This window comes from Mustela erminea, chromosome 14 (genome assembly GCF_009829155.1).
Source record: "Mustela erminea isolate mMusErm1 chromosome 14, mMusErm1.Pri, whole genome shotgun sequence".
Lineage (NCBI taxonomy): Eukaryota > Metazoa > Chordata > Mammalia > Carnivora > Mustelidae > Mustela > Mustela erminea.
Genome location: NC_045627.1, coordinates 82,623,273 through 82,646,564, shown reverse-complemented (window position 1 = coordinate 82,646,564; position 23,292 = coordinate 82,623,273). Strand labels below are relative to the sequence as shown.

The following is a 23,292-nucleotide window of genomic DNA, read 5'->3' as shown; positions in this document are numbered from 1 at the left end:
TGAGGTTTGAGGTTCTGTTACTTTTCCTTGTAAGGTTTTGTGGTGCCTCAGTAGAAGTCTTTTTATTGGATAATTAGGTTTTAAAAATATAAGGAAATGTCAAAGTAAATAGTCAACAGATTAACATCTTAATTTTTTTGTATTCTGCAATAGAAATGCAAAAATAAGTTCCTTTCTTATTTCTGTCACACTTATTAAACACATTTACTGTAAATCATTCTTCAGTGATTTAAGCTCTGTAAAGTTCAAATTTTTGTCATCACAGTGCTTCTAGTTTAAGTTATGAGTATTAGGGTGGACTATTTTGCTTGCCTTGAAGCATTTCATTTCCTAAGAATTATGTCATTGAGAAATACATTTCTTGATTCATCCTCTGGCTTAGTAAGCTGCTGAAGCCTCTTAATCCATTACATTAAATAGAACATGTTCCTGTATTATGATTGTGTTCTGATGTGAGCCAGCACAGAAGCAGTGTCTGGTGAGAAAAACGCCAGTAGTTGAGAATTCACAAGTTTGGGTCCTTCTTGTTCATCTAAATGGGTCTTGTGACCTTGGACAGGCCCCTTTATTACCCCAACCCTCACTTTTTCATTTTTAAAGTAATTAAGGGTATCTCAAATGAAGAGCTCCCTCAAACTGAGTGATCTTAGCTAACATTTTAACATATTTTGTACAGTTGACTCTTGGACATCGTGGGTTGAACTGTGGATCCACTAATACGTGGATTTTTGTAATAGAACAGTATTGTAAATATATTTGCTCTTATGATTTTATTAATATTTTCTCCAACATTATTGTAAGAATACAGTATATAATACATATAACAAAATAATTGACTATTTCTTTTATCAGTTATGTTTCCTGTCAATACTAGGCTATTAGTAGTTAAGTTTCAGGGAGTCAAAGATTATTTGTGTGTAAGATACCATCTTCACACCCATCAGGTTGGCTGTTATCAAAAATATAGCAAACAATAAACGTTGGCATGGATGTGGAGAAATTGGAACCCTTGTGCATTGCTTGTAGGCATGTAAAATGGTGCAGCCGCTATGGAAATGAGTGGCAGTTCCTTAAAAAATTAAAAATTGATTTACCATATGATCCAGCAATTTCTTTCTTAGGTATATACTCATAAAAATTGAAAATTGGGGCTCAAACAGATACTGTGAACCAGTATTCATAGAGGCATTGTTCCGAAGAGCCAAAAGGTAGAAGCAACCCAAGTGTTTATGAACAGATGAAGAGATAAACAAAATGTGGTCTGGGCATCCCGTGGAATATTCCTCAGCCCTAAGAAGAAGGGAGACTCTGACACAGGCTATGACATGGATGGACCTTGAGGACATCATGGTGAAATAAGCCAGTCACAAAAAGACACATACTATGTGATTCCACTTACCTGAAGTAGTTAGAGTAGGCAAATTCATAAAGACAGAAAGTAGAACAGAGGTTCCAGGGGCTGGGGAAGGTGGAGGGAGGGAGTTACTGTTCAGTGGATACAGAAATACTTGGCAAACTCAAAGAAACTCGTAATTTAAAAAAATCTATTCATATATTATACATAATACTAATAAATCTGAGAAAGACATGCTTTTTTATTTATTTTTTCTCTTTTAAGACTTAATAGGACATGACTGGGGGGAAGAGGGAAGGAGAGGAAGGCGCAGACTCCCCACTGAGCAGGGAGCCCCACTTGGGGCTCCATCCCAGGACCCCGGGATCATGACCTGAGCCAAAGGGAGAGACTTAACCAACTAAGCCATCCAGCCCCCCCTTTTTTCTTTTTAAACCAAAATTATTAAGCCAGTTTGATTTATTTTTAAAATGTTTCTGAGGTAGTACTTTCTGTAAGGAGTTTATTTTCTGTGTATTTGGAGAATATTTGATTTATATAATGTTTATAAGTCAATTTTACAGAGCTCCTCTAATAAGGAAATGTGATGTTATGAGCCATTAATAACCTCTGAAGGTAGGAAAATATTTCATATGTAATAAGAAATAAACACTTTTCTGAATCACAAATTCACAGACATAGAGCTCTGAGCTCCAGTTCTGCAACTTGAGCTACAGGTCACACATAAACAGAGAAACTCATGGGTTCAGATCTCAAAGAACTGTTCTCCTTAACTGACTGAGCTCACGGATACACAGGCAAAAAAATACCCCTGGTGAACCAGAGTCTCTGCCTCTGCCTCCTCTCATTCAACAGAGAATGGATCTACGTCATTCACCCAACAGACCATAAACCGAATCTAATCCTGCTGCCACTGAGGGGCTAACTTACTGGTTATCAAACAGAAACAAAAACAAAGGCACAGACTTAGTGGAGAGGGAGAAAAAGAGAAACAGCACAACTGGAGCAGTGGGAATGTCTTCGAGAGTCAAGAAAAGACAGGCTGCGCATCTCAGACCATGAGGGCCCTTGTGCGTTTCTTAGCTCCAGTAAGTGTCGCTTGAGCTCCTCAGTAGGTCACCTCCAAAACTGCTCAGCTACATTGTCAGGTAGAGAAAAGCCTGATAACCATACATACAGAGCATGAGCACATTAATTAGTGCCAGTATTAGTAACAGTAAAGCTGGTGCAAGGAACATTTGTGAAAATACAGATACTGAGTTACACACACACACACACACACACACAATTTAATAAGGGGTTGAGATGAGTTTGCTAAGTTGTTTAGAATAATCCAGCCCAGAACTGCACTTAAACCATCAGAGACTCTTAACTCTAGGAAAGAAACTGAGGGTTCATGGAGGTCCGGTGGTGGGAGGAGGGTGAGGTGACTGCGGGATGGGAATTAAGGAGGGCTCGTGATGGAATGAGCAGTGGGTATTCTCCGCGCGTGCTGAATCACTAAATTCTATCCCTGAAGCTAATGATACACTCTATGGACTATATGTTAACTAAATTGTATCTAGAAATAAATGAGGGGCGTCTGGGTGGCTCAGTGGGTTAAAGCCTCTGCCTTCAGCTTAGGTCAGGGTTGAGCCCCACCTCTGGCTTTCTGCTCAGCAGGGAGCCTGCTTCCCCCTCTCTCTCTGCCTGCCTCTCTGCTACTTTTGATCTCTGTCAAATAAATCAAATAAATAAATAAATAAATAAATGAAAAAAGAATACCCATTTTTTTGGCCTTTATCAAATTTCAGGTATCAGTGGTTCTTTTTAACACATACTAACACATACTTTTTAACACATACTAATAATTCTCCAACCTCAGTCTCTAAAACTCTTGATTATATATTAGTGCATTTTTTATTAAAAATAAAAGAAAAGAGTATGTATCATCCACGAGCCCTGTACTGATAGTACCCAGTGTTTTTTCCCATCTTCATCAGTCTATGTTTGTGTGCTGTACGCATGTAGAGAGGGGAAATTTTCATCTGGTTGGGATCATACATGGCATTTTATATTGTCTTCACTTGACTTGGAGAAATGTTTATGTTACTAAAAATTCTTGGTAAAAATAGCTTTTATTTATGACGTAATAGTTCCTCATATAAATGTACTGTAATTAGCTTATTTTATCTTACAATTTTGTTTGATTTGTTTCTTTCTCCCAATTTGGAAGTACATAGACGTCATGGTATCGATGTCATGGACATAGTAGAGCTGATTAAAATTGTTAAGTTAGATGCTAATGAGTTGTTTATTGAGATTATCAACAGAAATGGAGGCAGTTGTTATAGTTTGTTCCTCTCTGATGGCCAGCTAATCTTCATCAGCTCAGGGATTCTGATAAAATCGAGGCATTTAGAAGTTTACCTAGTATAAAGTACTGTGTGGCAATTAGAATTGTGTGAATAGGAACATGATAGAAATTCTTCCTAATTCTAAGGCTATAAAAAATAAGTCATGTATGTTACTTAGCAAAATCAACTTTTTTTTATTTTTTTTTTTTTATTTTTTTTAAAGATTTTATTTATTTATTTGACAGAGAGAGAAATCACAAGTAGGCGGAGAGTCAGGCAGAGAGAGAGAGAGAAGCAGGCTCCCGCTGAGCAAAGAGCCCGATGCGGGACTCGATCCCAGGACACTGAGATCATGACCTGAGCCGAAGGCAGCGGCTTAATCCACTGAGCCACCCAGGCGCCCCAGCAAAATCAACTTTTATATGCTTTATGAGCAGAGGAAGTGTTGCTTAAAATACAGCGAAAGAAAATATTGTAACTTGTACACGCACTTTCTTTTATTAACGTCATTTAAATGTAGTTGTCTTTGAATTGGAATATAAGTGTGATTGGAAATAATCATATCAGAATAAGCCTGAATAGACTAATAATTGTGGTACAGGCTTGTTACAGAATTAGCATTATTTAATTTGTTATACCTAACTAAGATAATTGAGTATTTTCAAGGCTAAGATCAATAAATTTGTCCCCTATAATGTAAGCTGGGTTGTGAAATACTGACATCCAGCAGGATATCAAATCAGGGTACTCACAGTTTCTGTTATTGTCAGAATGAGCCCCCAAAACGTAATCTAGAAAGACAAAAATATTTCTTGGTGATGGTGATTGCAGTGCCTATTGGTAGCTAAACCCATCAGGTAATGTTCCCAACTAGTTCAAGGCTACAGTTGTCTTCTTGAGGCAGGGGGTTGTCAGCGAGCAGGGACTCAAGCTACCTGAGTGTTGTGTCAGTGAATGGAAGTACACGGTTATGGAGTTTTCCTTTTCCTGGACATTTAGAGGATTCTGATTAGAGGAAAGTGTAATGTTCTTTGGTGGATACTCCAATCACCATATATTTTCTCAGAATTGATCCTTAAAGTATTTTAATTTCACATACTTTTGAACCTAACTAGAAACAGGACTGGAGTCTTCCAGGTAGACTGTCATTATAGCTATCTTATAATATAGCTCTGAGCCAGGAAGTGTATTAAATTGGTGGCCATTTATAGTGTACCGATTGCCAACTAATTAGATGCTAATTAGATGCTAAAAAATCAAATGCAACCAATTCCCAACAAATTAGGAATTGGTTGCATTTGATTTTTTATTAAAGATTTTATATATTTATTTGACAGATCACAAGCAGGCAGAGGGGCAGGCAGAGAGAGAGGGGGGAAGCAGGCTCCCCGCTGAGCAAAGAGCCCAATGTGGGGCTTGATTCCAGGACCCTGAGATCACGATCTGAGTTGAAGGCAGAGGCTTAACCCACTGAGCCACCCAGGCACTCCACATTTGATTTTTAAATCACTTATACAAGACTACATGATAGGTAGTAACCGTGAGTATTGCTATTTGTATTTTCCAACTTAAATTTGTTTTCTTTACTTCTTAATTATAGACCATATTTTTTCTTTTTTTTTTTTTTTAAAGATTTTATTTATTTATTTATTTGACAGAGAGAGATCACAGTAGGCAGAGAGAGAGGGAGAAGCAGGCTCCCTGCTGAGCAGAGAGCCCGATGTGGGGCTCGATCCCAGGACTCTGAGATCACGACCTGAGCTGAAGGCAGCGGCTTAACCCACTGAGCCACCCAGGCGCCCCTAGACCATATTTTTTCAAATTAGCTTTGAGTTTTCTTTTTTAAGAAATTAAGTAGATTTTGATATCAGAGTGGTTTAGCACATCTTTGTGTTTTTATTTTTGAAATAAATCCCAATGCAGTGCCTGGATGGCTCAGTCAGTTAAGTGTCCAATTAAGCATCTAACTCTTGGTTTCAGCTCAGGTAATGATCTTGGGGTCCTGAGAGCCAGCCCTGCCTCAGCTCCACACCCAGCGGGGAGTTTGTTGGAGTATGTCTTGCCCTCTTTCCCCCCACCCCCCAGCTTATGCCTCTCTCCCTTTCTGTCATATTATGTAAATAAATCTTTTTAAACAAAATAAAATCAGTCTGAACTTCAGTTCAGTGTTTCATGAAACTTAACAAAAGAAAACAATTGCAGAAATAAGTTCTTTCAATACAATGCAGACTTTGAATCAGGTGCTTAAAGTGATTTCCTTTGGGGGCCTCCATGAACTGCTGTTTAAAAAAAATGCAGGACACTAATTGTCTAATTGTAGATTTTGAGTGAACTAGGCGAGGTCTGGGAGAGGTACTTTTGGATGTCTTGGGAGGACAGTGCAGGTTCTGCTTTCTTAAAGGTCCTGAAGACCTTCCCTGTTCAAAGATAATATTATCTTGGGACCCATGCTTAGTAAGTCTGCCCAACAAATAAATTCTGCCTCTTCGTCCCTGGCACATGACTCCCCCTTTGTCTGTTCCTTTGAGTCTTAACAGTGTTTTTTAGGCCTGAATGAGGTACGTGAAGGCAGATGGGTCAGGAGACAAGTGTACTATCAGAGTACATATACACCCATTTGGGGAGCAGTTTAAGTATATGTGCTGCCGAAGCGAGCACAAGGGGAGCAGTTTAAGTAGAAGCCGAAATTGGCCTATTAATATTGATGCCATTTCTACAGAGCATCTTTGGTGTCCTACTGCAGAGCTCACTCATCCATAAACCTCGCCATTCTTCTCCAGCCTTTAAGATGTTTTTTCTTTTGTCTAGCTAGTGGTGAGCTCTATTAGATTTTTTCCTGTTATCAGCTAAATCCTTGCAGTGGAGGAACTTCTGAGAAATAACTTTGCTTATTAATTCTTTCACATAGCCAGAATGTGCAAATGCAAGCATGAGAAAGGTAAACTATTAGATATTATTGATCACATCACTGATTTATGGTGAAATTCAGATAGCGGCTATTAATTAGAATAGCTGCTGTTCCAGGAGCTACCGGTGTAATCTCACAGGTGTAATCTTTTAGGGTGTGCCATTCAGACCCCTTAAAACGAAAAGCTAAAACTGACCCAGATTTGCTCACAGTCTGCAAGATGCTTTTCTTTGTACATTATCATTTGTTCTTCACAAGGACCTTTGAGGGTGAAGAGAAGTAGGATTCCTGTTTTAAAAATGCTGAGATGGGGGGACACCTGGCCGGCTCAGTCGGTAGAGCACGGGAATCTTGGTCTCAGAGTTGTTGAGTTCAAGCCCCATGTTGGGCATGGAGCCTACTTTTAAAAAATGCAGAAGTGGATAGTTTAAAAGTAGTTATTGCCTTGGTAAGGTAAAATAGCCAGGAAGTGTACAGTGAAGTTAGGGCTTATCTCCAGCTACTTTAATTCCAAATCCCAGACTCAAGTCACTGTACGGACCGCCCTTTCTTTTTATAGCTTACAGTTCATAGCCTCCTTCACTGCCTGTATTTTTAAAAATTCATTTATGGGAGTGCTCTCAAAAGTGTCCTGCAATTCCTGATGGTCCCTGAAGCCTCCGCAAGGGATCCTTGAGGTCAAAATGATATTTTATTAGCCTTTTTCTCTCGCATTCTCTTATGGGTATATGGGGTGTTTTTCGGAGGCTGCATGGTGACAGCAAATACAGAAGCACGTATGAAATCCAGCTATCCTCTGCCAAACCAGACTATTAAAGAGATTCCAGAAATGGAAATCAGTGCCATTTTCTCACTAAATATTTGTTTTGTTTTGGAAAATATAGTGGTTATTTTTTAACAAATGTTATTCATTGTTATTTTTAGGCAAATAACAAATACATACTTTAAAAAAATATTTTTTTATTTTTTGATAAACATATAATCTATTATTAGCCCCAGGGGTACAGGTCTGAGAATCACCAGGTTTACACACTTCACAGCTCTCACCATAGCACATACCCTCCCCAATGTCCATAACCCCACCACCCTCTCCCAGCCCTCCTCCCCCCAGAAACCCTTTGTTTTGTGAGATTAAGAGTCTCTTATGGTTTGTCTCCCTCCCAATCCCATCTTGTCTCATTTATTCTTCTCCTACCCCCTTAACCCCCCCATGTTGCATCTCCACTTCCTCATATCAGGGAGATCATATGATAGTTGTCTTTCTCCAATTGACTTATTTCACTCAGCATAATACCCTCTAGTTCCATCCTAGAGGACGTGTCGTAGCAAATGGCAAGATTTCATTTCTTTTGGTGGCTGCATAGTATTCCATTGTATATATATACCACATCTTCTTTATCCGTTCATTTGTTGATGGACATCTAGGTTCTTTCCATAGTTTGGCTATTGTGGACCTTGCTGCTATAAACATTCGGGTGCACGTGCTCCTTCGGATCACCACATTTGTATCTTTAGGGTAAATACCCAGTAGTGCAATTGCTGGGTCATAGGGTAACTCTATTTTCAGCTTTTTGAGGAACGTCCATGCTGTTTTCCAGAGTGGTTGCACCAGCTTGCATTCCCACCAACAGTGTAGGAGGGTTCCCCTTTCTCCGCATCCTCGCCAGCATCTGTCATTTCCTGACTTGTTCATTTTAGCCATTCTGACTGGTGTGAGGTGGTATCTCATTGTGGTTTTGATTTGTATTTTCCTGATGCCGAGTGATGTGGAGCATTTTTTCATGTGTCTGTTGGCCATCTGGATGTCTTCTTTGCTGAAATGTCTGTTCATGTCCTCTGCTCATTTCTTGATTGGATTATTTGTTCTTTGGGTGTTGAGTTTGCTAAGCTCTGTATAGATTTTGGATACTAGCCCTTTATCTGATATGTCGTTTGCAAATATCCTCTCCCATTCTGTCAGTTGTCTTTTGGATTTGTTAAAATTTAAAAATACTAGTTTTAATAAGTATCTCCTGAACTTACCTCCAATGAGCAGAATCTCCTTGCCATGCTTAGTAAGTCCTGCAAGTGTCGAGAGATTTGGAGACCAAGAAGTGTGAGAGCTGCCGGTTCACACCCTTCCCGCACCTCTGCTACTTTCTCTTTCCCAAAGTGTCTCCTTTCCTGTAGCATCTGTAATTGTATCACCCTCTGTGTTTTTAAGTAACAGTTGAAGGATGTTAACAATTAATAGACTTTATTTCATTTCATTTCCTTCTGTTAACAATTAATAGGCTTAAAGAAATAAGAGGTTGAAGAAATGCGAGAGTCCCAAGTATTGAACTAGGATTCTCGGGGCAGTCAGTACAGAGAGACTAGTCATTGACTGGGTGCGGAGGGACTGAGCCCCGTGGAGAATTAAGAGAAGGAACTGTTTTAAGATGTGGATCTTTCTGACCTAGTGGGGGTGAGGGTGACAAATCTATGTTAACTGAAGATACACACATTTGTAAAAAATGTGATCTCTAGTGGCTGCTCATAAAAACCAGCAGGTTGTGGCATGAGAAAGTTCAGTGGGTCTGGATGTCAAGGATGTTGTTCAGTGACTAGAGAGACATAACCAGGAGTTCTCCTGATTTCTGATTTCACAGACCGACTTACTTTTTTTTCTCTTTTTACCACCTTTGCTCTGTCCCTCAAATTTCTGTATTCTTCCTCTGTTTTAGTGTTAAATAATTTGACCTAAGGGATCTTATTTGAGGGAAAGCCTGTTATGGCAGTTTTATGTCAGGTGGAAGGGTAATACTGATTCAACAGATGTGTGTGTGTTCACAAATATGAAGCATGTTGGTGAAATCAGTTTAGTTTATGATATTGGAAACATGGTAGGCACTGAATTTTTTCCACATTGCCCAGCCAGAAGGGAGTGATCTGGGGGTTCTGGCTGCTCCATCTCTTTACGGAGGGCCAAGGCGATCAGTAATTCAGCTTCACCTTCAACCCGTTTCCCACAGCTGCCACGTACCTGTTGAAAAACTTGGAAGTATTAATTGATTTGCCAAACTGAGAACCGCAAATCATTATTAATCAGTAGTGCTGAAGCAACCAGATGTACCTTTTGGAAAATAGCTTCTTCTCTGCCTTCACTTAAATTGTTTTCCACTTTTTAAATCTGATTTTTAAAATTGGGTCAGTGAAGCTCCCACAAGAGATTAAAGGAAATCATTCATTTTTTAATTGTCAGAAAACATGTTGGAAAGAAAAGGAATACAGCAAAACAAGTTTTAAGAAAGTTGTTGGAAACCATGCAATTGAAAAACTTTGTTTTTCATGTTGCCTTACCTGCTGACTTGGATATCCTAGGGATATTTGGAAAGTAAAGATGTTTAAATGTGTTTGATTGGCGGATCTTCTTAGGATCGCATAAAACTAGCATTGACCTAGGGGCTGGGAGGCTAGTTTGTATGTCAGTATACAACTTCATGATTTAATAATCATTGATTGTATTGCTGAACTGACTCCTGGGTTTCTTGTTTCCTCATCTGTGATGTCGTGGGGGTCAGAATACATAGTTGAAGGACCCATTCTTTCCTCAGTAATTATAAGGCCAAATAGAGTTCTGCAGATGGAGAAGATCCTTGACTTCCACATGCATCGAGAGATGGGAGTAGTGGTGGGAGGTCGCATTGGCTGTGACTCTGGACTCACAGGAGGACAAACAAGTAAAGTAAGTGAAAGCAGGTTTTTAAATGGAAGGTCCAGGGAATGAATGAAATTATTAAAATTGGACACCAAGAAGGTAGTTGCAATTTGGAAAAAAGTTTTCAAGCTTGTTCAACAAGCAGGGCTGAGTCATATTTAGGGTTAACATAAACTTTTGGTCATTTACTTATTGAGATAATGCTTATGAAGTCATACTGTGTGTTTCATAAGTACATTTCTAGTGAATGAATGCACGCATTAGATTGAATGAGTCCTAGAATGATGCTAAACTGAAATTACGCAAGAATTTCAATTCATTTCAAAGTCGTCCAGTTAGTTTTTACCTTGGAGGCTTCCTGACATTAGCCGGCTCCCCGCCTTCCGTAGCATAAACTACAGCTTGTCTCTGGTTCCTCGGTACTGCCGGGTTGCTCTCCTGCCTCATCTTTTTAAAGACAGGAGCTTCATTCCTATGAGCCTCAGAGTTTGCTAATATCTAAAAGATGATTTTCATAAAATTGAGTGATACATAGGAATTTGTGTACATATTTGGAGTAGTCTGACTTATCAGACAGGTGATTCAACTTCAAGGCCATTAAGAATTTACAGTATTGGTGTCAGTTCAGGTATTGTAGTTTTAACAGATGAATATCCTTTCCTTTTTTTTTTTTTTTTTGCTTCTGTTTGTTGCCAGTTCTACTCCTCAAACTATATCCATTTCTAGGGAGATAATCATGGCTTTTTAAAGAGCAAAGGGATATGTGACAGTGAATGCTAGAACTGGGGTTTGACAAATAATAATAATAACATTATTATTGGTGGATGTTCTTAAAAGTTTAAAGATATATTTATTGCCCAGACAATATTTTAACTATAACTGTGGAAGTTTTAGAAATCACCGATACTGCTGGAACCCATTTGCTGTTGTTGACCTTGATCACCTGTGCAGTCACTCTCCTAAGCCTCTTCCCATACTTGCACTCCTTGGAAGGGAATTCCTGTGCGCAGCCCATACTTCAGGAGGGAGTTACGCTCCCTCACCTTTAGGGCGGAGTATTTATATAAACTCTTTGGAATTCTTCTGCATGGGAAATTTGTCTTTCTCCCTCATTCACTAATTTTTTCAGTCATATACATTAGTATGGACTCATGGATATTTTTTTATACTTTGGATTGTAATCTAATCCCACTTTATTTTGTTGCTCAAATCGTTCCAGCTTTGGCCATTGGGAGCTCTTTTAGTTGTCCCCTTTGTCCCTTTCATAGAACTCCATCAGTGTGTTCTTTTTGTTTTTCAAGTGCTTTCTTACTTTATGACACTACAAGATGACCTAGGCTTAGGGTGCCTGTGTGGCTCAGTTGGTTGACTGTCTAGCTCTTGGTTTCGGCTTGTGTCGTGATCTCAGGGTCCTGGAATTGGGCCCAATGTCAGCCTCTGTGCTCAGTGTGGAGTCTGTTTGGGATTCTCTCTCTCTCTCCCCCTGCCCTTCCTCCCACTTGCTTGCTTGCTCTGTCTCTGAAATAAAGAAATCATTAAAAAGATGAGCCAGGCTTATATTATTTCCTGTCCCAGACCTGGAATCAGCCATTTCCCAAAAAGACTTGTTCTTTTACTACAGAATGGGGAAGCCAAGATCTGGGTACTAGGCATGCGTGCTTGTTGCTACTAAGGTGTCATTTCCTTAGGCCTTCTCATCTGACCGAGTAAAGAAATAATATATGCGTACTATTATTGTATGCACATATCTTTGATATATACACGCCTATACATATTTCTGTATGAAACCATCTCCTCTATATTAGGCTAATAAACAGTTTCTTTTAAGATTTTGTTTATTTATTTGACAGAGAGAGAGAGCAAAAGTAGGTAGAGCAGCAGGCAGAGTCAGAGGGAGAAGCAGGTTCCTGGCTGAGCAGAGAGCTCGATGTGGGACTTGATCCCATGACCCTGGGATCTCAGGACCCTGGGATCATGACTGAAAGCATTTAACCAGCTGGGGAACCCAGGCATCCCTAAACAGTTTAGCTTAATATAGGGGGGACTCCTGTCCCCAATTCTAATCTATTACCCTGTGGACTTTATTCACTTATCTGTAAATTCCCACTCCCAATAGTGAGAAACCTCCATCCGTTTATAGTACAGGTGTATCAGTGTTATCAATGTATCAATTGTTAACCCCTAGTCTCATGTAAAACAGCTTTATCAGGCAGAATACAGTGCTTATGGCAGATTTACTTTTACCCTCATTCTTCTGGACCCAAAGGTTACTGAGGCCAGCGCCTTTCCCCTCCCAGCCCCTTGCAGACATTTGTAATGAACATGAACATGAATGTGAATGTAAAGAGCCACTGCTTACATTGGTGATACAGTTAGAGTCTCCTGTCATGTTTCTGTTCCTTCCTGGGATCCCTTCACCTCCTAAATGATTTTCTTTTGGTTTGCCTCCATCAAGGCTCACTCTTTGTGTCATACAGTTCTGAATTTTGCTACGAGCATGATGTCACATGTCCACCAGGACAGAATCAGAGAGAACAGTGTCACCCTGTGAGTCCCTGTGCTTCAGCTGCTCACCCCGCGCACTCATGGCCACCACCGATCGTTTTGCTGTCTCTGTAGTTTTGCCTTTTACAGGATATATTTGGAATGTATGTGGGCAGCATTTGCAGACTGTCCTATTTCGCTTAGCATGTACTTAAGGTTTCTTCATTTCGTGTGTTTGTGACTTGATAGTTCATTTCTTTTGATCGATGAATAGTATTCCCTGTACCATGATTTGTCTGTCACCTACTGAAGGATATCTTATTTGCTTTCAGCTTGGGTAATTATGAATAAAATTCTTACGAACATTTGCATGCAGGCTTTTGGGTTTTTGTGTGATCTGAGTTTTCAGACAAACTGGATAAATATCACAAATGTGGTTATTGTTTTATATGGTAACACCATATCTAGTTCAGTCAGAAACTCCCAAACCATCCTCTGCAAAGTGTTTGTACCATTTGACATTCCATTATTAGGGAAGGAGGGTTCCTTTTGTCCTGCATCCTGGCCAGTATTTAATACTCAGGTTTTTGGATTTCAGCCAGTCCAATAGTTGTTTTTCTTTTCCTCATTGTTTTTCTTTTCCATTCCTTAACAAATGATGTCGAGCATCTTTTCAAATGCTTATTTGCCACCTGTACCTCTCCTTTGGAGAGGTGTTTGCTCAGGTACTTTGTTCAGTTTTTAATCGGGCTGTTGGTTTTTTTTTTTTTAAAGGGTTTTTTTTTTTTTAAGATTTTATTTATTTATTTGACAGATAGAGATCACAAGTTGGCAGAGAGGCAGGCAGAGAGAGAGAGAGAGAAAGAGAGAGAGAGGGGAAGAAGCAGGCTCCCTGCTAAGCAGAGAGCCCAATGCGGGGCTTAATCCCAGGACCCTGGGGTCATGACCCTAGCCGAAGGCAGAGGCTTTAACCCACTGAGCCACCCAGGCGCCCCTGGGCTGTTGGTTGTTTTACTGTTGAATTTTAAGAGTCTTTCTTTTCTTGAATACCAGTCCTTTATCCAATACATGTGTCGCAGCTTTCTCCAGTTAGTAGCTTCACTTTTTATTCTTCTAATAGTGTGTTTTCCAAAGCAGTTTTTAATGTTAATGAAGGACATCTTGCCAGTTATATCTTTCATGGATTGTACTTCCGGCATCATCTCTGAAAACTCATTGCAAAACCCAAGGTCACCTAGATTTTCTCCTGTGTTATCATCTAGAAGTTTTATAGTTTTGCATTTTACATTCAGGCTTATGGTGCATTTTGAGCTAATATTTTTGAAAGACGTAAGGTGTGTGTCTAGATTTAGATTTTTTTGCATTTGGGTATCAGTTATTACAGCCTCATTTGTTGTAAAGACTGTCCTTTCTCTGTTGAACTGTCTTTGCTTCTTTGTCAGAGGTCAGTCACCCATACCTATGTGGGTCTATTTCTGTGCTCTCTGTTCTGTTACACTGTTCTACTTACCTGTTTTTTCACCGGGATCACCCTGTCTTGACTATTGTAGCTTCATTGCTTTATTGGTGAGTCTTTTTTTTTAAGATTTATTTATTTTAGAGAGAGAAAGAGTATACAAACAGGAGGGGCAGGGAGAAAAAAAAGGAGAGATAATCTCAAACAGACTCTGCACTGAGTGCAGAGCCCACCCTGGACAGGGCTCTGTCTCATGACCCTGAGATCATGACCTGAGCAGACACCAAAAGTTGGACTGTTAACCGACTGTGCCACTCTGGTGCTCCAACTTTATTGTAAGTCTTGATATCAGGTAGTATCAGACCTTAAACTTGGTTCTTCTGTATTTATGTTGGCTATTCTAGGTCTTCTGCCTTTTTATATAAATGTTAGATAAATTTGTTGATATCCACAAAATAGCGTGCGAGATTTGGATTGGGATCATATTAAATCTGTGAACCAGCTTGGGAAGAATGAGTCTTCCAATCTATGAGCATATAATATTTTTCAATTCAGCTAACCTCTTCTTTGATTCCTTCTGTCAGAATTTTCTGCATATATAGTCTATACATATTTTGTTGGATTTTTACTTAGACATGTAATTTTTTTGGTTTTATAAATGGTATTGGATTAAGTTCAAATTCTAGTTATAGCTAGTAAATAGTAAATAGTAAGTATAATATAGCTAGTAAATAGTAAAGCAAATTTCTTTAGATTGTTGACTCAGTATCCTGTGACCTTGCTATAATTGCTTATTATTTCCATTTTTTATTACTGATTCTTTGGATTTTCTACATGATAAATCATGTCATCTGTGAATAAGGACAATTTATTTTTTTCTTTCCCAATCTTTATACCTTTTATTTCCTTTTTATTATACTACCTAGTGTTTCCATTATGGTGTTAAATAGGAGTGATAAGAGAGGTATCATAGCCTTGTTCCTAGATTTTCTTGGGAAAGCATCCATTTTCTCACCATTAAGTATAATGTCAGCTGTAGATTTGGTGTATATGTTCTTTACCAAATTGATGAAATTCCTTTCTCTTCCTAGTTTGTTTCTAGTCATGAATGGATGTTAGATTTTGTCAGAGGTGTTTTCTGGGTCAATTGATACAGGATTTTTCCTTTAGCCTCTTTTCATGATAGAATACATTAATTGCCTTTTTAAAAAAATTATTTTTCTAATGTTGAACCAGCCTTCTGTACCTGGAATAAATCCCACTTGTCCCTTACATATATAATTCTTTTTATACATTTTTGGATTTGATTTACTGATACTTTGGTGAGAGTTTTTTATACCTGTGTTTTGAGAGATACTGATCAGTAGATTTCCTATCTTGTAGTGTTTTTTTTTTTTCCTGGTTTTAATATTAGTAGACCAACTTATTTCATTTTTCTTCATTCTCATCTACTTTTGTCCAGACATACTAGCTGTGATTTTAGCTGTATGAAAATGATACACATATTCTGTTGTATTTGTTCACTTAAATTGTTAATCTCTAACATGCCTATTTAGTCTCTAGCAAAGCATTTTTTTATGATGTGTCATAATTTTTGTTTTATGATTTTCATTTAGGAACAGTTATATTTAAAATTAGATTGAATTTAAGGGCACCGGGGTGGCTCAGTCAGGTTGAGCATCGTACTCTTGGTTTGGCTCGGGTCACAGTGTCTCCGGGTTGTGAGATTGAGCTCCCCCATCAGGCTCCATGGTCAGCAGGGAGTCTGCTTGAGATTCTCTCCTTCTCCCTCGGCGCCTCTCCTACTCCCCCACATGCTCTTTCTCTCTCTCTCTCTAAAAGCAAATAAATACATCTTAAAATAAATCATATTGAATTTTAAAATGAAAAATGTCACTGGGATTATAGTTACTTTAAGATAATGGTAAGGAAATAACTTTACTTTCTTTAGGCCAGAAAGGGAAAGTCTTATAGCCCTTTTGTATTTACGCAGGAACTCTTACCTAGAAAAAATAATGGGATCATATGCCTTATCAGTGTGGGCTCATCACAGATCAGGCCTGGCTGGCTGCATGGGGGCAGCTCTGTTCTCAGCCATCCCGCTCCTTTTATATTCTCCATCTTCACTCGTACACCATTTCTTTCCCAACTTTTATGTGGAACAGAAAAATATAGTTTAATATTTATTTATCCTGTGAAATTTATATTTCCTACTGTTATATTTTTTAAACAAGTTAAAAAAAATCTTAAGCTTATTTCTTTTTCTCATGCTTTTGGTCAGTCAGTGTCTATACAAGTAAAAAGTTTTATAGGGTGTGACTGCAGAGGATGATGGCAACACAGGAAATTTTAGTAGTCACGAAGGAAAATAAAAGTATATTAGGTAATTATTAAGATTTTTAATATAAAGATAAAAACAAAGTGTTCATGTGTATATCTGCTTTCTCAACAGGCTGAGAACCCCCCTCACGGACCGGATTGTGGTTATGGTTCCTTTCACCAGCAGTACTGGCTTGATGGAAGAATCATTGCTGTGGGAGTGATCGACATCCTTCCATACTGTGTATCGTCTGTCTATTTGTACTATGATCCTGATTATTCGTTCCTGTCTTTGGGTGTCTACTCCGCACTACGGTAAGATTACTTTTGACAGCGGTAATGGGTCAGGTGGAACTTCAGATAATTTCTCATTTGATTAGTGTTCATCGTGTAACGGCAGAAATCCTGTATGACGGTGCATATTTGTTGCTATAGTAGTCTGTTATATAGTGGTGTTTAGCATACCGCTTTTAGAACTGAGGCCAATGTCTGATGGTAATTCCCTAGCTTTCCTATCCTCGTCTAGGATAGGACAAGTCACTGTATTTGTGGAGTGCTTTTTTGTTTGTGCCTTTATTTAAGCCCCTCTATCAAGAACAATTTAATGTTCCTTAAATATTAGAGTATTTACATATTTTTGTCATTGTTGTATATATTTTTTTCATGATTAAAGGTTAAATGAATCTCGTGTAAGTAATGTGAGTCTTTTGGAAAGATATATAATGATAGAAAGTATATAGAACAGGACTAGAAGGCCCTAACTGTCCACTTAATTCCGTGGATCTCATCAAAAGATTATTTCTCTTATGTCCATGACTGCAAATATACACAGCATAGCAGAGATATTTTGCATTATCCTCATGGTAAAAAGATTAGGGCCTTATTCTTTGAAAAATACTTGTTCTATTTTTATTCCTTATTGTCTGCATGTATATGTGGTAGAGAAGGAAAGGAGGATTGAAAAGTATTTTTCTGTTGCTTGTCTGGGACCTTGAGACTCTTTCTTTCTCATGGTGTCATTGTTTTCTCGTTTTTCAGTCTCTATGCAGTGGTCACATTCTCACATCTTGGGAAGATGTATTTTGAGATTATTTATTTTTTGTGTATGTGCTTTTTTCTGAATTATAAAAGTGGAAGAATTGGTATTTTTCTTTAATTTCCATTTGATTTTTGTAAAAAATCTGGTGGCCCATGATTGCTTTTGTGTGTTTCAGTGGTCTGTAATGTAAAGAAAAATTCCCCATCTAGGTATTTTCAACCTGACATGTCTCCTAATGCCACGTTAGAGCAGATTCACAATTATACAGTGTTTATAACTGAACTCTGTAATAATTTTTCTTATGTATTTAATTGCATTTGTGTATATACTAATTAAGAATATTCGTGACACTTATGACATCAATGATATTGGAACTGACGCTTTGAAGCATTTACAGTTTGTAACTTTAGAAATGTGTATTTATTTCAGAAAAGATACTTTTTCTTTGAACAAAAATCAGCGAACACTTCGAAAGTATTGCCATTTTCCTTCTTGTTTTTTTTTTTTTTTTTAAAGATTTTATTTATTTACTTGACAGAGAGAGATCACAAGTAGGCAGAGAGGCAGACAGACAGAGAAGGAAGCGGGCTCCCTGCTGAGCAGAGAGCCTGATGCGGGACTCGATCCCAGGACCCTGAGATCATGACCTGAGCCGAAGGCAGCGGCTTAACCCACTGAGCCACCCAGGCGCCCACTTGTTTTGTTTTTATATCTGTCACTTTACAGTGTGTATCCTTGGATTTTTTTTAGACTTCTCAGGTAAATATCGAGAATATTTATATAACCACATAGTGAATCTCAACCTGTATATGACATATCATTTCATATCTCAATAAACCAAGGGATATTGAAATCCTCCTGCATTTGAGATAGTATATATACAGTTCCCAGCAAAATTACTGAGAGTTTTTTTATTGCTTTGGTATGTCTCTTGAAATTCTAGAGCTGGAGAGCTTTGAGGAAGCAGCAGAGGAGCCTGGGAACCTGAAAACTATTGCCTCTGCATTATAGTCCTGTCATTTTCTTTTAGTGTCCTTGAGAATATGAGTTGCTAAGTTTTCTAGAAGAGGAAAGGCAGCCAGGAGATTGATATTTCCAAGTAAGATTGGGGAGAATAGGCTATAAATTGCCAGTTCTGTTATTGATTATAGTGTATTTCAGTGAAATTTGTTTAGCTAGTTTCCCTCCATTTCTTTAATTAATTAATTAATTAATTTGACAGGCAGAGATCACAAGTAGGCAGAGAGACAGGCAAAGAGAGAGGAGGAAGCAGGCTTCCCGCTGAGCAGAGAGCCCGATGCGGGATTCGATCCCAGGACCCTGAGATCATGACCTGAGCCGAAGGCAGAGGCTTTAACCCACTGAGCCACCCAGGCGCCCCCATTTCTTTAATTTCTTAAGCAATTGTACAGTGAATATGGTTTTTATATTTTAATCTATAATCAATACAGATTTTTATATAACCTAGTCTGTAGGTTTTAAAAAATGTTTGAATTAGGGATCATGAGCATGGCATGTTTTGTTAGCAAGATACATTTTAGAAATAAATTAATTTAACAGATGTTTATTTGATAAGAACCTATGTATCCTGGACACATTTCATAGAAATGAGTAAGGGTTTCCAGTTTTGTCAAAGCAGACAGTAAATTAGAAGCCAACATAATTTTAAATACTCCATTATACTCTGACAAAAATAAAACCACAGTGGTAGGCATGAGGTCCTTCTTGTATAGGGTGGTCAGGAAAGACCTCTCTGGACAGGTGACATTTGAGGAGGCAAGGAAAAAAATAGAGCACCCAAGTGTGTAAATAAAAATCCAAGGGTAGCAGTATGGGTAGTGCAGCATCTGAGGTGGTCGGGCTGGGATGGGGGTAGGATATAGACAGGAGCTGGGCAGGGAGGGCAGAGATGCAGGAGACGCTGGTGAGGAGGGGCTGAGGGAGCTGCGCTTGATAGGTCTCGGTAGGGAGGTTCGATTTTTATCTACATGTGATGCCAACCCACTTCGAAGGCCAAGGGAGGTTACCTGATCTGATTCATACTGTAAAAAACGACTTAGACCACTCCATGGGATTTATAGAGGGGCAAGAGTGGAACCTGGAAAGCCAGTCGGGAAGCTGTTACAGTCATCCAGGGGAGCCATTATGCCGGCTGAGAGCAGAATAGCTGAGGTGGAGGTAGTGAGAAGGTCCGATTCAGGGTGTATTTGGGGACGGGGCCAGCTGGACCCGTTGACGGATTGGACATGAGAGTGGGAGGAGAAGAACAGCTAAGGAAGGTTCTAGGGTTGGGCCTGGGTAACTGAGGAGCAGAGGGGCCAGGCAAGACGAAGGGAAGGAGTGCGGCGGTCAGCCGTGGGCAGTCCCGCGGTTGTCCTATCGGTGCTTTCCTCCCTTTGAACCTTGAAAGTGGATCCGTTCTAGGAATAGGGAGTTAGTCTGGTACAGGCTAATGATGTTCAGTCTGCTTGGATTTAGAAATACTGTTATTTTCCGGATGAATTTGTAGGATCACAGCCCTTCAGTGATTTACATTTGAACTTGCAAAATGCACAGACTATTCACTTAAAAAATTTCTCCTTGAATTTCAAGCATTCATTGGAAAGAAAGAAGGAAAGAAAGAAAAAGAAAGCCTTCGAGAAACATAAAAACGAAACAAGCAACTTTTCTCCTACTTTAGAAATGTACTAACGTTCCCTTAAGACTCTCAAATACAAGTAGTCATTCATGTGGGCAAGTGAGATGAAGTTCTGTGCCCAGATTTATCCGGATGCAAATTAAAACCACTTCAAGCATGGGCATTGCTGACAGTGTCTTTGTTCAGTTAATCCTTGCCTATGCCAACAAAAAGAGTAAGAGTGGTGAGATAGCATAGTTTTTTCTACTCTTTAGTTTTAGGGAGAATAAATATTAGAGTAGCATCTAGATGTAGCAAGGAGTTATACATCATATGCAGTTGCAGGTGTTTGCATGTTAATGGTCATAATAGTCATTCTTCCTGAAACATGTCGGTTTTTCAGTTTTATAAAACTTGCTGCACTGTTTTTCACTTGATAAACACAGCCTTTTGAGAACTCACGGGGATAATGTGTAACATATTAAATAGATCTATTTTTATGCTGTTTGAATTTCAGATCAACTAATATGCTCAATAAAGTATAAAATGTGAACTTAGATGCATTTGCTCAAATAATTTAGAGTTTATGTCTTTAGTAAAAGCTATCTTAAAAGTATTTTCTAAAGTTTTTCTGTTTCAACACTTGAAATTCCTTAATAGCTTAGCAATTGGTTTTTAGGATTTTATCAAATATTTGACATCAAATTACATATACTTTGAGTATTGGACTTAGATTTAACTGTACCTTCATCTTTATTCTTCTTTTGGCAGAGAAATTGGTTTTACTAGGCAACTTCATCAGAAAACATCTCAACTCAGCTATTATTATATGGGTTTCTACATTCATTCATGTCCCAAGATGAAATATAAGGTAAAGCTGATTTTCATGTGTGTCTGCTCTAGATGCAGTTTGTTGACATTAGTGCTTTCGTGGTTTCTCATCGTATTAATTTAACTCACTTATATATTTACAGTGTAGATAATGAATTATTTTTAAATGTGTTTTAAACTTTTCATGAAATCTGGCTTGTTCATTGCCTAAAACAGTGCTGGACACATAGACACTTAATATTTGCTTACTACAGGTTGATCTGTAGAAACAAACCAAATATACAGAGATTCAGGCTCTTCTAGAATATTCAGTAGGGCCCTGCTTACATGGGGTAGCATAGTACGCCCACTAGGAGTCTTCCTGTCTGGGCGCATCCTAAGTCTTCCCACACCCTCCGTTTTTTCCTCCCTCCCTTCCATTTTAGCTTTGTTTCCTTTGGACCCAGTCACAGTCCAGAAAAACTGGAGCTCAGTGTAAGCAGTGAGGTATTTTCAGTAATAAAAATAGTAATAATAATGCAAATGTTTATAAGATTTTTATCAAAGAAAAATGAATCCTTAATATGATTTTTGTCTCGGGGCATATAGGACTTGGGCTTTGAGGGCATGACAAATGGGTTAATTAAGGAAATCACTTTGCTGCCTCAGAAATGAAGCTTTCTGTAGTGAGAACCACAGCCTTTACTGCTCTTCGTAATTTATTGTATTATTGTGAGATTTAACTGTTTGTCAGAATTTCCCTTTTAAAGAAGTTTTACCTTTTATGACTGTCTTTAATTAAACTCTTTGACATTTTCTAAGGATTAGCAGCCTACTGTATGTAAAAACTACAGAGCAGTGTAAAGGAGCAGGTTCCCCACATCCTGCCCACCTTAAAAACAGGAACAGAACACCTTTTGCTCAACTTAGAATGCTGCTTTCAGCTCTGAAGAGGCAAAAAGATGTAAACATGAATCTTCTTCTTAAAACTTGTTATCCTGTGAGGATTGGGAGTATTCTATATGAGAACAGATCAGGATAATGGTTTGGGTAAGTGGCCTGATGTCCAGTAGGCAGATGGGGAAGCACAGGTCAAAGAGAAGGAGCAGACAAGTAAGGATTTGCCGGTGACCTTGCCTGTGACATAGTCATATAAAAAAGGGGGAAACTGAAGGACTCCGAAGGACTTGCAAGCTATTCTGAGGTATTTATGCCATGGGGAGGCATTGAAGGTTTCAGAGCCAAGAGCATGGCGTGTGGAACTCGAAGAACATATTCATATGCATAAATTACCATTTTTAAAAAAAGTTACAGGTATTTTAAAAGCATAAACCAGATTAAAAAGTGGGATCAAACCCCTTTGTACCCATTACCCAGCTGCAGCGGTTTGCGGTCGTCCTCGTGTTTCGTCCGTCCTTTCAGCCCCGTTCCTACCTCCGTCATCTTTTGAATTATTTTGGAACAAACCCAGAATACCATTTCGTCTGTACATCTTTTAACGGGTATTTCTAAAAGATAAGAGCATTTGGAACACAGAATATAGTCTTAGCATCACAGCTCAAAAGCATGCAGAGTATTTCTAACTACCTCCTCTATCTCCAGCCAGTGCTTGGATTTTCTGATTGTCTCATGATTTTTTTTTACAGTTTGTTTGACTTACAACCCACACAGAGTCTGTACATTTGATGGGTATGTCTTGTAAATCTTTTTAATCCATAAATTTCCCCTCTCTCGTTTTTTTCCCCCTGTGCAAATGAATAATCCACAAAACTTGTTGATAACTAAATGTAGGAATGAACAAAAGTGGTTCTAGAGCATTGGGGTCAGGTGCTGAATGTCTGCGGAAGGGACGTTTCCACTGTTCGAACCATGGATCCTAGAAGCAAAGCTGGCTTTGAAAGAAGAGTGATATACACTGTCTTGCTGGTTTTATGCTTACATGGCCCTAGTCTTCTGGTCAAGGTGTCCTGCTGGCATTTAATCCCATATTTAAATGTACATTGTACATAACTTGTGAATTTAATCCTTCAAATAGTTCCTTTATGCCTGAATTATTAATTTAGTTGATAGGTCTAAACATTTATACTCTGTGGAAAGAAAAGCATGACTATATTTATCTTTTCTCAAAAATACTTACTTGGTACTGTTTTTACTAATGTTCTCTCCTTCTAGCTCATTTTTGTGGTACCAGATCTAAATAAATTCAGGATTGGAAACTCAAATGCTCTAAGTATTGTAATACAATAATAACACTCAGAAGAAAAGTCTAGCCACCCTATATATTCGTTCA

The 23,292-nt window shown here is 38.6% G+C and overlaps 1 protein-coding gene across 9 annotated transcripts in view; it reads left to right on the top strand.

Annotated features, from left to right (window-relative positions):
• Positions 1 to 23,292, top strand: part of ATE1 (arginyltransferase 1) — a 166,255-nt gene that overhangs the window by 62,375 nt on the left and 80,588 nt on the right. For all 9 annotated transcript variants that reach the window (XM_032311904.1, XM_032311905.1, XM_032311903.1 and 6 more), the window contains 2 exons: positions 16,670 to 16,851; positions 20,964 to 21,063. In XM_032311904.1, coding sequence (XP_032167795.1) covers positions 16,670 to 16,851; positions 20,964 to 21,063 — 282 coding nt within the window. The remainder of the gene's footprint in view (positions 1 to 16,669; positions 16,852 to 20,963; positions 21,064 to 23,292) is intronic.